Source organism: Acipenser ruthenus, chromosome 20 (assembly GCF_902713425.1).
Source record: "Acipenser ruthenus chromosome 20, fAciRut3.2 maternal haplotype, whole genome shotgun sequence".
In the NCBI taxonomy this organism is placed as follows: Eukaryota; Metazoa; Chordata; class Actinopteri; order Acipenseriformes; family Acipenseridae; genus Acipenser; species Acipenser ruthenus.
Genome location: NC_081208.1, coordinates 17,112,287 through 17,126,869, shown reverse-complemented (window position 1 = coordinate 17,126,869; position 14,583 = coordinate 17,112,287). Strand labels below are relative to the sequence as shown.

The 14,583-nt window shown below is 39.6% G+C and overlaps 6 protein-coding genes across 7 annotated transcripts; 3 read left to right on the top strand and 3 right to left on the bottom strand.

Moving 5' to 3' along the window:
• Positions 1–1,925: 1,925 nt before the first annotated feature.
• LOC117425278 (uncharacterized) lies at positions 1,926–11,770 on the top strand. The gene is made up of 4 exons (XM_058994088.1): positions 1,926–2,349; positions 2,444–2,469; positions 7,202–7,570; positions 11,234–11,770. The coding sequence occupies exons 1-4, from the start codon at positions 1,967–1,969 to the stop codon at positions 11,713–11,715; spliced, it is 1,260 nt and encodes a 419-aa protein (XP_058850071.1). The 5' UTR covers positions 1,926–1,966; the 3' UTR covers positions 11,716–11,770.
• LOC117425274 (histone H1-like) lies at positions 2,342–7,904 on the top strand. 2 transcript variants are annotated; one of them, XM_034042090.3, is made up of 2 exons: positions 2,342–2,469; positions 7,202–7,904. In XM_034042090.3, the coding sequence occupies exons 1-2, from the start codon at positions 2,448–2,450 to the stop codon at positions 7,612–7,614; spliced, it is 435 nt and encodes a 144-aa protein (XP_033897981.3). In that variant the 5' UTR covers positions 2,342–2,447; the 3' UTR covers positions 7,615–7,904. The 2 variants fall into 2 exon arrangements, with proteins under 2 accessions (XP_033897981.3, XP_033897980.3); XM_034042089.3 differs by lacking the exon at positions 2,342–2,469 and adding an exon at positions 6,635–7,049 and having other exon boundaries at positions 7,202–7,801.
• LOC117425280 (histone H2B 3-like) lies at positions 3,507–4,460 on the bottom strand. The gene has a single exon (XM_034042107.3). It carries the CDS (start codon positions 3,963–3,965, stop codon positions 3,585–3,587), a length of 381 nt encoding a protein of 126 aa, XP_033897998.1. The 5' UTR covers positions 3,966–4,460; the 3' UTR covers positions 3,507–3,584.
• LOC117963662 (histone H4) lies at positions 4,893–5,329 on the bottom strand. Its single transcript, XM_058994051.1, has one exon. The coding sequence runs from the start codon at positions 5,267–5,269 to the stop codon at positions 4,958–4,960; it is 312 nt and encodes a 103-aa protein (XP_058850034.1). The 5' UTR covers positions 5,270–5,329; the 3' UTR covers positions 4,893–4,957.
• LOC117425281 (histone H2B 3-like) lies at positions 9,158–9,655 on the bottom strand. Its single transcript, XM_058994050.1, has one exon. The coding sequence runs from the start codon at positions 9,589–9,591 to the stop codon at positions 9,214–9,216; it is 378 nt and encodes a 125-aa protein (XP_058850033.1). The 5' UTR covers positions 9,592–9,655; the 3' UTR covers positions 9,158–9,213.
• Positions 11,771–12,581: 811 nt separating the features above from the next.
• Positions 12,582–13,075, top strand: LOC117425287 (histone H3). Its single transcript, XM_034042115.3, has one exon. It carries the CDS (start codon positions 12,612–12,614, stop codon positions 13,020–13,022), a length of 411 nt encoding a protein of 136 aa, XP_033898006.1. The 5' UTR covers positions 12,582–12,611; the 3' UTR covers positions 13,023–13,075.
• The last annotated feature ends 1,508 nt before the right edge of the window (positions 13,076–14,583 follow it).

Below are 14,583 nucleotides of genomic sequence, written 5' to 3'. Positions count from 1 at the left end.
TTTTAAATTGGATTCAACTATCACAGGTCATAAAACCATGCCCCTGGGAAGTGGTTTTAACAATGGTATGTCTGACACTCATCTGTAGAACATGCTTCCAATACAAGCTTAATAAATACAATGGGTGAATATGTTACCCTCTTTGTTGTTAATCACAGGTCAGAGGTCATGCAGGTCAGTTAGAGAATGGGAGATTTGTTGACATGATGTCATTGGTCAAGGTAAAGCTTGACTTTCAATGCAATCCCAGCAGCAATGGTGCATGGGTCTCTTCAGTCATGTAACAATGCTGACCAGCTGGTGATCGTGAACTTGCTATAGGGTGAAGGATTTTTATATGAGGTAGAAGGTGCAGAGGTGTTTGCAGGTAACCCAGAAACACTTAAGAAGAGCATTAAAGTACAGGTAGTACTACTACAAAATGCTATGGCAATATTAATATAAAGTACTAAAATATGCTATCGTACTGCTATGATGTCCTATAGTATTACTATAAAATACAATAAATTACTATAGTTGTACTATAAAGTACTACAATATACTATAGTACTATGATGGGCAGCAGTGTGGAGTAGTGGTTAGGGCTCTGGACTCTTGACCGGAGGGTCATGGGTTCAATCCCAGGTGGGGGACACTGCTGTTGTACCCTTGAGCATGGTACTTTACCTAGATTGCTCCAGTAAAAACCCAACTGTATAAATTGGTAATTGTATGTAAAAAACAATGTAATTGTATGTAAAAATAACGTGATATAAGAATTGTAAGCCTTATCCAGGGCGTCTGCTAAGAAATAAATAACAATAATAAATGATGTAATATAGTATTACTATAAAGTACTATAGTACAAATATGATGGAATATAATAGTACTATAAAGTAATATATATATATATATATATATATATATCTTTCAAAATATATTTAGATAAAAAACAAGCATACATTAAAAGCAATTCCATAAAATACCAGCGCAGGCATTACCCCGTGAAATACCCCATTCAGATGGACGCTAAAGTGCAATACAATTTTAACATTATACATATTATTTTCGAATTAGCATGACGATGAATGCATTTCTGTTGATTATTACTGAAAAAACAGTTTTAAGCTTTACTTCCTTGTTTATACAACTGCCATACCGCCCACTAAAAATCCCAATCCCGTGATGCAGTTCGGTACTCAATTACAGGCGCCATTTGTGGAGCCCACTCAGTACTGAATAGATTGCGGCGAAGTTGTGTTGCAGCGCTAGGATATACCGGTATTTTTTTTAAATAGCAGTACAAAATATCGTTAATATAAAGTGACTGACTGTTATTTATGCGAATTAATGCTTGATTATGTCAAGAAACATTTTTCCAGGGCAAGCGCGAATACATTAAAAGCATTGCGAGTGCACTGACAAGTGCTCTCCGGGCTCCAGAAATGACTCCACTTGTGACATCATTTTCCTATCCTTCTTCATTGACCGGTTTCAGTTTAAAACAGGATATGGATTACTGGGCTGGCAAACGAAAGCGAGACGCTGGCTTCAGGTCGTAGAAGACCATGGGTCTCGCAGTGAGGGTAGAACGACGAGGCGAGACGCTGGCTTCATTTCATTGACCACCGTAAATATAAAAAAATAAAAGTGGTCTTTCAGTCCAGATTGTTTTCATTCCTCGAACAGAACATAAATCAGGTTAAAAAAGAACTGCTAGCAGATTACATCATTTGACCTGCAATGATTGACACTTCAGTCCCGCCCCCTCATTCCTAGCGTCATCGCCTGTATGCAAATCAAGCATTCATAGAGTCTGGTTTTGATTGGTTAACACGATATGACAATGAAGGAGGTAATGTAATCAGAATGGCTACTATGGTCCTGAATTTTTTAACCAATCAGAATGCTCCTAATTCTATAAAAGAGCTCAGCCGCATATTTAATTATTATTGTTCATAGTTGAATCGTGAATAATATTGGGACAATGAGTGGTAGAGGAAAGACCGGTGGAAAGGCAAGAGCCAAGGCGAAATCTCGTTCGTCCAGAGCAGGGCTGCAGTTCCCAGTCGGTCGTGTTCATAGGCTGCTGCGAAAAGGAAACTATGCTGAACGTGTGGGCGCTGGAGCTCCGGTCTATCTGGCCGCGGTGCTCGAGTACCTGACTGCTGAAATCCTAGAGCTGGCCGGGAACGCTGCCCGGGACAACAAGAAAACCAGAATCATCCCGCGTCACCTGCAGCTCGCTGTCCGCAACGACGAGGAGCTCAACAAGCTGCTGGGAGGCGTCACTATCGCTCAGGGCGGAGTGCTGCCTAACATTCAAGCCGTTCTGCTGCCCAAGAAAGCTGAAAAAGTTCCGAAGAGCAAGTAAACTACTGCGACTGATTTCAACAAAGAAAACCCCAACGGCTCTTATAAGAGCCACCCACTGCCCCTGTAAAAGAGCCGATTCTCCTCGCAGAAACATGTTCATAGTGGACGTGAAGGGTAAGACGGGATTACTGTAATAATGTTTGCCTAAAATCACGTCTTTCAGTGTGTGTGCATGTACTGTAATTACGGCGATAAACTGAACGATGTACTCTAGCAACAAGATAGATAAATAGATATAGATACCTCACACGTAGTGGTGTTCATTTGGGGACATCTTTGCTATCTGTTCCGAACCGGGTCTTTCAATTCCGGTTGGAAAACTATTCAGAAAAACACGCCCAGATGTCAATGTGGTGTCAAATACTACAAAAAACACTGGAGAATACGCTACATAAAAGATGTTCTGCAAACGAAAAATATTTGACAGCTACTTCATCAAAGATATGACCCATAAACGACTTTTGCGATGCATCGATTTTGTGCTATCTGTAGTTAAATACCCAATTCGCACAGTAAGTTTTACTACAAGCGAAAGCCATTGCGTGCTTTTAATGAACCTTGTTAATTACATCTTTCACAAAACTTACAATTAAAACAATCTTTAGACAGGGTATATGCAAACAGGTCAGTGTATGTAAGATTCCACGTCGAAATACGACCCCATCGGCTTGGAGGTAAATAACGTGTTAGAAAGCCCAGATCGTGTGGGGTTAGCTTGTCTTGTGAATGGATGTTCTGCACCCCGATGGGATCAGTTTACCTGAAGCCAATCTGAAGATCCAATCATCCTTTCATGTCAAAGTGAGACTGGTTTTTATTCTCCAAGGAAATAAATATAATAAAGAAAACTCGCACGTGTCAAGAATAGTTGTTAAATGTATTTGACAAATATAAATGTATATTGCTCGATTGTGTTTGAAGTGGAAAGATAGATGCAGTCTATTATACTAATTTGTGTATTCTGGATGAGGCACGCCACTGCAGCGTCTAACGAAATAAACCCAGAGGCAGGGTCATTCACAATCATTTACCTGATACGGTGTAACATAATATAATCGCAAAACACGTAAATATATAATTCACATTTACACTCCATTACATTCATTTGTCTATTTTCAAAATGTCGTAAGCATATAAAAAAAAGACAGCAATGGTTTTAAACTCTTTATTGTGATACTATGGGTGGCTCTTAGAAGAGCCTTTGGGGTTAAGAAAGCAGGTTTGTCGTTTTACTTGGAGCTGGTGTATTTGGTGACGGCCTTGGTGCCCTCCGACACGGCGTGCTTGGCCAGCTCTCCCGGCAGTAGGAGACGCACGGCTGTCTGGATCTCCCTGGACGTGATGGTGGATCGCTTGTTGTAGTGAGCCAGACGGGAAGACTCACCGGCGATGCGCTCGAAAATATCGTTAACGAACGAGTTCATGATTCCCATCGCCTTGGAAGAGATCCCGGTATCAGGATGAACCTGCTTCAGTACTTTGTACACGTAGATAGCATAGCTCTCCTTCCTGGTCTTTCTGCGCTTCTTTCCTCCCTTAGGTTGACTTTTTGCAACAGCCTTCTTTGACCCTTTCTTGGGGGCTGGCGCTGACTTCGACGGCTCAGGCATCGTCTCAAAGCAAGGAATTCAATTCAATCTAAAGATAACTATAAAATACCCTCCTCCCTGGCCCTATATTTATAGCGGCTTTATGCAAATTAGGTGTACAACAACCAGCGCAGTTTCTATTGGTCAATATGACATCTTTCGATGTGACATTTCAGTTAATGACTGGCGAGGTATTGCGATGCTTTCAGCCAATGAAACATTCCAGCACGGTCTAATTTATGTATGCAAATTAGCACTATGAATGGAAAGCTTTGGTTGGGTGGTTTAGTTTAACAGGTTATTTTCTTTTCTATTGGATAGTAAAGTGTATATTAAACCAATCGCCATCAATGACAAAAAAGGTTCGTACCACGCTAATGGCCTTTGTTCTATTTCTTGCTGCGCAATCATTTTTTTTAGGAGTAAATATAATTATTTTTTAATGTGCTCGTAGTGGCATTGGGTACAGTACAAATATGTATTTACATTTTAAAATACAATTACTTAACGTCGAACAAAGACTAAAATACGGATCCACATATAAACTAATGTTAATTAGAATTAATACAGATTTAAAGATAAAACTAAAAATGTCACACTATAACAACGTTACATCATGTAAGAATAAGTCATGGATTTGAATATAAACAATAAGTCGTTATCATGCCGTCAAAAACCTATATCTCCAATGTTTTAATTCAAATATATGCTCCCTTGAGAAAGCTATGTCCAACATATTGAAACATTGGACAGCTGACTCATATATATATATATATATATATATATATATATATATATATAAAAATGAAATCTGCGTTTAGTTCTAACCAGATCTAAAACGGTTTATAAATAATATTTGTTGTAGTGCAAAGGGTTTTATCTCAACGTTATCACGCGTCTATTTTTTTTTTTTTTTTTTTTTTTTTAAAACTCTCTTAAGTAGTAGTGGGCGGCCCTTAAAAGAGCCTTTGTTTATTTGTTGTTTGAAGGTCAGTCCGGGGAATCGTTTTGGTTTACCCTCCAAATCCGTACAGAGTGCGACCCTGGCGTTTCAGAGCATACACTACATCCATGGCGGTGACGGTCTTTCTCTTGGCGTGCTCAGTGTAGGTGACTGCATCCCGGATCACATTCTCCAGAAACACCTTCAACACCCCGCGGGTCTCCTCATAGATCAAGCCGGAGATTCGCTTCACTCCTCCACGGCGAGCCAGGCGACGAATAGCAGGCTTGGTGATTCCCTGGATGTTATCGCGGAGCACTTTGCGATGACGCTTAGCGCCCCCTTTGCCGAGTCCTTTGCCGCCTTTACCTCTACCAGACATTTTCTTATTTTACAACAATCGTATTCTCAAGTAGCCGTGTCAAAAAAAGTAACAAATTATGTGGCTCTGCTTTCTTAAAGAGTCAACCCGGACCTGGTTGAAATCAGGACACACTGAAAAGGGCGGCGAGCAGCAGCACCGCCCCCATAACGCGCGGCACCTCCTCTAAAAATGCAGTACAGACTTAACCACTTATTTGCCAACTCTTTCTCTGTTGACACGTTGTACCGTATTAAATGAAGAATTGTTTTTTTACTGTGCGTATCAGTCAGCCAAATTCTCACCCCCAAAATCAAAGCGTACCTACTGTCTGGCGTTGCCCGATTTAACTGAGGACCGCATTACTAAAATGACAGTTCCTCTGATATGGAACACAATCTTATTTTTCACGTCTGCTTTTTATGCGAGGGGGGCGGACTGGATTCGTACCTTTTTGTCGGTGCTGGTAGCTGCATGCTGACCATTGCCTTACCATGTTTAACATAATCTTCAGGTTTGAACAATGCCAGTGTCTATACTCCTTAAGAAATCACTAGTCTGTGTCCCGCTGGGTATTAACTATTACTTTGCTGTTCTCTCTTTTTCTGCCCGTTTATTAATTCGGGACCATTTTTATTTGGATGCTAATATAACAAAAGCTGCAGAAAGTCGATGATGTTCAGTTTTAAATTATAACATAACGTCTCCATTTATTAGGGATTTTCCTCTAGTTTCTTCAGTGCAGGCTTTCCTGTGTCAAACCGAGACTGTCTGCCAAAGCTGAGCTACTAATCTTATTGTTAATAATTGGTATTGTTCCCTCAGCACTTAAGGTAGCTATAGCAAAGCCAATGCTCAAGAACCACAACTTGGATCCTAAACTCATTAATAACTACAGGCCCATCTCCAATCTTCCATTCTTAGACAAGGTTTTAGAGAGGGTTGTTGCATTTCAAGTACAAAGTTTTTTAACTCTTAATGGTGTATCTGAGAAATTTCAGTCTGGATTTCCTGCTACACATTGTACAGAGACAGCCCTTGTCAAAGTTGTAAATGACCTACTGATAAGCTCTGACTCAGGCTTTCCATCAGTTCTAATTCGCCTTGATTTAAGTGCTGCTTTTGACACTGTAGACCACTCCATCTTCTTAAATCGGCTCAAATACTTAGTGGGACTGTCTGGCCTCGTCTTATCCTGGTTTCAATCTTACCTATCTGATAGGTATCAATTTGCCTCTATTCTTAGCCTTGTCTTTTTATGTAAGAAATACCATTTTAAAATCTATTTTAATGTTTTGAAACCATCTGAAATAACACATTTTTTTAATATAAATGAAGTTATTTATTAGTAGTAGTAGTAGTAATTACTGTGTGTTTGTTGGGTTGCAGTTACACACGCAGACTCATAAGCAGCAGTTAACAGTTAGTTTATATACTAATAAGAGAATATACTGCATATTAAACCACTGAACACATTGCTATTCATAATGGGAAAGAGGACAGACCGAGCAGCAGCGCGCGCTAATGCACTCCCAGCTCTGCTCGAGACAGCTACCGGTGTTTTTGATTGAAAAAGAACCGTTGATAATTTAAATTATAAGTTGGCGTTTTGGGCTGGGTGCCTGAACTTCGTGTCCTGAACTCTAAAAAATAAAATAAAATACTCTAGAGGCTCACGACATGTCTGCAGCTGTTAAATGCGGCAAAGGACTCGGAAAAGCGGGAGCAAAGCGTCGCCGTCAAGCGCTCCGGAAAGTCCTTCGTGTGAAACTGAAGGAGAAAATAAAAGCGACCGCCCCGGGTCAGTTGTGTACTTCCAACTTTCAAGCGTGTAACATTATTGTTGCTTATTACATATTTTTAACATTCCAGTAAACGTTATATAAATTATTGTTACATTGAAATCGGCTCTAGTCTAGACTAAAAAAAGTACTTATTTCATTTAATTTACAGAAACTGTAGAAGACGCTCCTCAGAAGACCGCTACCAAGCCTAAGAAAGCGGGTCCCAGCGTGTCGGATCTCATCGTTAAGGCAGTGTCTGCTTCCAAGGAGCGCAGCGGGGTGTCTCTGGCCGCGCTCAAGAAAGCTCTGGCGGCCGGCGGCTACGACGTGGAAAAGAACAACTCCCGGGTCAATACGGCGGTCAAGAGTCTGGTGAGCAAGGACACCCTGCTGCAGACCAAGGGCGTCGGCGCTTCTGGCTCCTTCAAACTCAACAATAAACGGGTTAAGAAGCCCAGGAAGTCTCCCAATAAAACAAAGAGAGCAGCAACGTTGAAGGAGGCAGACAACAGCCCCCCAAAAGCTCGGAGCACGAAACGCAAAACTGCGAGGACTAGGAGGAAGGTTCCGAGAAGAAAGTGAAATATTAACGTGACAATCCTGAACAAACCCCAATGGCTCTTCAGAGGAACCACAGCTTTCTGCAAAGAGCAAAATTAAACCCACTCCCCAACACAGCTTTACAATATGTATATGATGTTATTTGACTTCTGTATAGATTTGATTTGCAACCGGTAATAAAACTGATGTGAGATTAGTGTTTTCTCTATTTGCATTTTATTTTATTATTGTGCGCACAAACATTTAAATTTAAAAAAAAGAACTAAGGTAGTAAACATACACATTTAAATTAAATAAAGGTAGTAAATGTTTATACTACCGGTACCTGATGTTGTAATAACCATTTAATATATTTATTTTTTAAGACTATAATTCCACTTAAGAGGAAAGGCTGGTAAAACAGTGAAACAATTTAGGATCATCGTTAGTTTTGAATAGATCACAAACTAGCATGTCACTGTGATCGGTCATACCTACAGCACTGGTTCTCGCAGCATGGGAACAGACTGCAAGATTATTAACACGTCATATACATTATTGATTTTATTTTCACACTGCAATGTATTAGCAAGGCAATTTCTGCAGATAGTACAGGTATTACAGGGCAGCAGTGTGGAGGGTCATGGGTTCAATACCAGGCGGGGGACACTGCTGCTGTACCCTTGAGCAAGGTACTTTACCTAGATTGCTCCAGTAAAAACCCAACTGTATAAATGGGTAATTGTATGTAAAAATAATGTGATATCTGTATAATGTGAAATAATGTGATATCTTGTAACAATTGTAAGTCGCCCTGGATAAGGGCGTCTGCTAAGAAATCAATAATTATAGAATTGGCGGTGAACAGTACCTAATAATGGCCATAGGGTGGCAGCATTGGATCAGGAATCAAACCATTCAATTCTAACATTTCAATGCATTTTGAACCACATTCATATGCCTATATATAAACCGGAAGAATGACATACCCAATGTTTTATTAAACGCTTCTCACACAACACTACATAACTCCAGCCTTCCCCCCCACCCACCCCACATGTAGAATTCCAAATCCATTACAATAAATCTTTATCTCCACCAGCATCCCGTGTCAAACCATATATTCATATGCACATGTGTTTATAAGTGTACCCCGGTCTGTGCGTGAATGGAGTGAGATAGTGATAGATAGATAAATATCTATATACAAACTTTTTTTAAAAACAAATATATATTTAAACACTAGCTTCACAATATTCAATTTAAAAGTACTCAGATTTCTTTTTTTAAATACACAAATCAGAACAGCGTTTAATATCAGACTTCGTACACAAATATTAAATTAAGTAATTCGACAGAATGGTTGATATTGAGTTAAAGAAACGAGTAAAATATATTTACATTACACTTAATGTACACAAGTGTTTAAATTGTAATGTACATTTAAAAAAAGTAAATATCCTACTTTGAAATTAGACGTAATTGTACAAACCGTAGGTTCACCAAAAACGTCCATGCATAAACAACTGCATACAACCATCTACATAACTAAAAAGCGACTTAAGCTCTTTTTCACGATAGTATGGGTGGCTCTTAGAAGAGCCTTTGGGTTTTAAAGAGGTGAAGGGAAGATGTGTCGTTTTACTTGGAGCTGGTGTATTTGGTGACGGCCTTGGTGCCCTCCGACACGGCGTGCTTGGCCAGCTCTCCCGGCAGTAGGAGACGCACGGCTGTCTGGATCTCCCTGGACGTGATGGTGGAGCGCTTGTTGTAGTGAGCCAGACGGGAAGACTCACCGGCGATGCGCTCGAAAATATCGTTAACGAACGAGTTCATGATTCCCATCGCCTTGGAAGAGATCCCGGTATCTGGATGAACCTGCTTCAGCACTTTGTACACGTAGATGGCGTAACTCTCCTTCCTGGTCTTTCTGCGCTTCTTTCCTCCCTTAGGCTGAGTTTTCGCAACGGCCTTCTTAGATCCCTTCTTAGGCACGGGGGCAGTTTTCGGCTCTGGCATGTTTACGATGAGCTTTCCTCAACAAGAACTTACCAAAATAATGAATAACACGCCTCTCGCTGGCTCTTTATTTATAGCAGCTGTATGCAAATCAGTTGTACAGTCTCTAGAAATGTTTCTATTGGCCAGTAAGATATAACTTAACTAATGAAATCCAGGTTCATGATAGGTTAGTTCAATACAGTTTTAACCAATCAGAAGTACTTGATAATTTATGTATGGAAATTTTATACTGAAAATTGTACTTTTTCATTTGTCAATGTGGTTCATTTTTAACAAATCGCAGTTTGTTCTGTTGTCGCCTTTGCGCTGCTGTTCTTGGATAGTTACGCACATCTAATGCCAGAATCTATTTGATATATATATGTACAAGACATACCGTACACCACTAAGCGGTACGTTTGAATTGTATTGTTATTATTTACAAAGTTTAGTTTTTTGAGATTATATTCTTTATATCGAAATTATAAGTGTTATAGTTCCCTTTAGATTACTATTATTTCAGAACTATTATTACAATGGTCTTATCTTGTTGTGGTTTCTATGTACTCTACATAATTCTTTCTTTTTATTATTTAATAAAAACAATTAAATAAGAGATAATAAAATAAGAAGGTCTATTGTAATAAATATACGTCCAATCTGCTTAAATATGGTTAAAACAAAAATGTATACCGCTAAAAAAAAAAAAAAAACATGTATGGTATATTTTAATGCAAATAATATTTTTAAGACGTTGAATTGACCTATTTATTTACCCATCTAAACGCTAAACTACAGCAAAATTGCGATTAAAAACACACTTTAAACGCTTTGTTTTTAATGACACGAACTGTGTTAGATTCAACATGCAATCCAGTTCGGAGTGTGTATGCACGATTTAAATATGAACACCGCAGGCCATTAATACCGCATTATATAAAACTATGCTGTATGATTTGGGTCGTTTCGTTGGATTTTCACTTAACGCTCACTTCACGTCCTCAGTTGTATCCCAGAAGTACACTACCACGCCGCACCGGAATAGGGCAGTAAGCGCCACCGCAAACACTCGCGTGGACTGCACAAGGGGCACGTCACTTTTTTTTTTTTTTTTTAATAAGGGGCCATTTTGCTCAAAACACACACGCACCAAACTAGTTGTATTAATTCCTATACACTAAGGCAGACTGCAATGTTAGATGGTTTTGGTTATGGTCCAGTGCGGGTTACACGATTGACTAATGGTATTTAACCTTAATTCATTACCTTAAAAAGTACAAACACGTCACATAATACCTCAAATACGAAAAGGCACTGTTGTCTTTTTTTTAACTGTTCCACTGCTCACTTTATCACAATGAATTAATGTTTTGGAAAACATCTATCCCTAAACATTAAATATCCACCGAATATTAATATGTGAAGTAAGCATCTCGTTATACTGCAACAATAATGATGTATCCATTTCCTAAAACAAAGCGATGTCTGCAGGAAAACGCAACAAGATGGCAGCACGGGCTGAGAAATCAATTCAACAAAAATCCCCTCTCGTGCTCCACCTCTCTTCTCGGGCTGTATGCAAATGAGGCTCATTTGGAATATCGCAATTGTTAACTCTCGTGAGACTGTATGATTGGTTACTTGAGTTCTGTATGTTTAGCCAATCCGAAGGATGCCAGAACGTATAAAAGAGCTCAGAGGGTGCGTTTTTATTTATTGTTTGGTTTACAGTTAGAAACTAGAAAAGAAAACGAAATGACAGGAAGAGGAAAGACCGGCGGAAAGGCAAGAGCCAAGGCGAAATCTCGTTCGTCCAGAGCAGGACTGCAGTTCCCAGTCGGTCGTGTTCATAGGCTGCTGCGGAAAGGAAACTATGCTCAGCGTGTGGGCGCTGGAGCTCCGGTCTATCTGGCTGCGGTGCTCGAGTACCTGACTGCTGAAATCCTAGAGCTGGCCGGGAACGCTGCCCGGGACAACAAGAAAACCAGAATCATCCCGCGTCACCTGCAGCTCGCTGTCCGCAACGACGAGGAGCTCAACAAGCTGATGGGAGGCGTCACCATCGCTCAGGGCGGAGTGCTGCCTAACATTCAAGCCGTTCTGCTGCCCAAGAAAACCGAGAAACCGACCAAGAGCAAATAAAGCATCAAAACGACCCGTGTACTTCAACAACAAAGGCTCTTTTAAGAGCCACCCACCTTTTCAATAAAAGAGTAAATTACATTCTAGTAACACTTGGAGTAGTAAGTGTAGATCTAATTACATCTGACGACTTAATATTAAATACGGTATACACTGCTTGTATCCACCTAAACTTTTCAATTTGTCTTTAGCAGGAAGACATGTTCAGTGTTCACTTTGCTCCTGATAAAAGTTACGTCTTGGGGAATATCAAAACCTGAAACACTTTTCAAGGGCTACGTTTCACTCGCTGTCCGCAACGACGAGGAGCTCAAAATGGAGGCGCCACCATCGCGCAGGGCGGGGTGCTGCTGCTCGAGAAAACCGAGAAGTCAGCTAAGAAATAAACGAAGCCTCGTTTTGGCTTTAAACAGCTTAACCCAAAGGCTCTTTTCAGAGTTAAAAGCAGGGGTTACACAAAACAAACACAAAATCAAATTATTTATTTATTCTGTGCACCGTTATTTCGCGCACACACAATTAAAAATAAATTGAGAAGCCGTTTATGTACACGATATAGTTTATCGTTGAACTGCCTATACCGCCATGTACTGTTATACGGAAATATAAATGTTTTGATAAAAATCTAAATTCAATGTACACTAAATAAATAGATAACATTATATATATATATATATATATATATATATATATATATATATATATATATATATATATATATATATATATATATGAGACTTGGTCAGACAGTTTGGAAAAAAAAAAACCGCTAGTTCATAATTCGACCAATTAGCAAAAGAATGACGCCCCTCTATTTATTATCCAATCAGTACAATGCAGCAGGGGTTTATAAACCACTGAATCAGACATACTAATCATTCTAAGTGCAGAAGAAAATGGCAAGAACTAAGCAAACTGCTCGCAAATCCACTGGCGGAAAGGCGCCCAGGAAGCAACTCGCAACCAAGGCTGCCCGCAAAAGCGCTCCTGCCACTGGCGGTGTGAAGAAGCCTCATCGTTACAGGCCCGGTACTGTGGCTCTGAGAGAGATCCGCCGCTATCAGAAATCTACCGAGTTGCTGATCCGCAAGTTACCTTTCCAGCGTCTTGTTAGGGAAATCGCCCAGGATTTTAAGACTGATCTGCGCTTCCAGAGCTCCGCTGTTATGGCGCTGCAGGAGGCGAGTGAGGCTTACTTGGTCGGGCTCTTCGAAGATACCAACCTGTGTGCTATTCACGCCAAGAGGGTTACTATCATGCCCAAAGACATCCAGCTGGCCCGCCGCATCCGTGGAGAACGCGCTTAACCTGTAAACAAGCTAAAACAAACGAAACCCAAAGGCTCTTTTAAGAGCCACCACATTTTTCAAAAAGAGGAAATTCTTAATTTGAAAAAAAGGCGTATTTTGTACAACCGCGTTTAATTTCTAGGTTATAAAATTAGTTTGTTAACATAACTTGCAATCACTTTTTTTCGTTTCTGTTTAAAAACGAAGCGACAAGACGCAACAGATTAATCAAGAAAATAACAAACCGCTCTCTGTTGCCTATCATTAATTTATTGATTAATGCGTACAGTCTTGTGGCACTTTTTTTTTTTTTTTTTAATTCGAAACCAAATTTTTTTAAAAAAATACAATGCCTTAACAATCACAGAAGCACTTGTCCATGCAAGCAACTGTCAATATACACTACCTGTCACTCACGAAAAGAGAAAAGCGGGGGCTGTACAGAGGCTCCGTATAAATAAAGTCACAATGAGCTGCACAGCTTGACTCAACACAAAACGACCATTTTACACGCAATTTCAACTGCATTGATGTCCTATTCACGATGCCCAATGGGTCTCGGGACACCGCAGAAAGCCCGATGTATTGTAAGGCATATGTATGTATAGTATCTATGAGGGCAAGGCCACAAACCCCTACAAAATGTCTGCTGGTTTGCATTCCTACTGAACTCTCAGTTACTTAACTAGACCCCAAGTGAACACATTAAGTAGCTAGACCTTTTTTTACTTGTTTACACATTTGCATATTTTAAGTAATAGCTATAACATTTTATAAATAACTTGAACTCTGCAACTCTTTAGGATTTGAGAACAATTAAAAAAGGTCTACTTAAGGTTGGGAAGCCCAGCTCTAAACTATAGTTAGAATTGTTAAAATGTGCATAAACTGGGTCGCTAAACTACAGTTTCCAAGCTGTTTCCACTCGCGGTTTAGAATTGTAATATTAAAAAAAGCTGGGTTTGCTAAACAGCGGTCTATCCAGGGAATGTAGTATTTCTTATTATTATGATGATGTATATACTTCTTTCTAATCAACATTATTATTTTGCCTCACCTTAGTTGATTCGAAGCCATTCGAACACGTTTAACTAACGACTATGGTGGTATGAACTGAGTCGTATGGAGTCGCTGAATAGTCTTCAATGACAGTATAATATTTTGAAGAGAAGAGAGTATAGACATTAGCGGGAGTTTTAATGTATGCTCACGATGTATGAAATGCATTTTGCGGCAAAACAACGAGTAAAAGAGCCTAAATAAATAATTATTATGATTTTAACCGAGGCCTGTGACTCAAAGCTGGCTACTGTCTTGGTAAGTATAACAAAAATTATAAACATTTAGAAAACATATATAGTAGGTGTAAATAAAGGTTATACTCACGATCTAATGATCTTATAATCTAGTTACTAAGAATTTGCTCTTTTTAGAAAAATGTGGTGGTGCTTAAAAGAGCCTTTGGGTTTTAATGCTACGGGTTCACTTCACAACCGTTTACCATCTTCTGTAAGACGGTTTCTTCTTTGGTAGTGATCTCCGTTTATCCTGACCTCTTTTCGGGCTCCTGGGCGCTTTC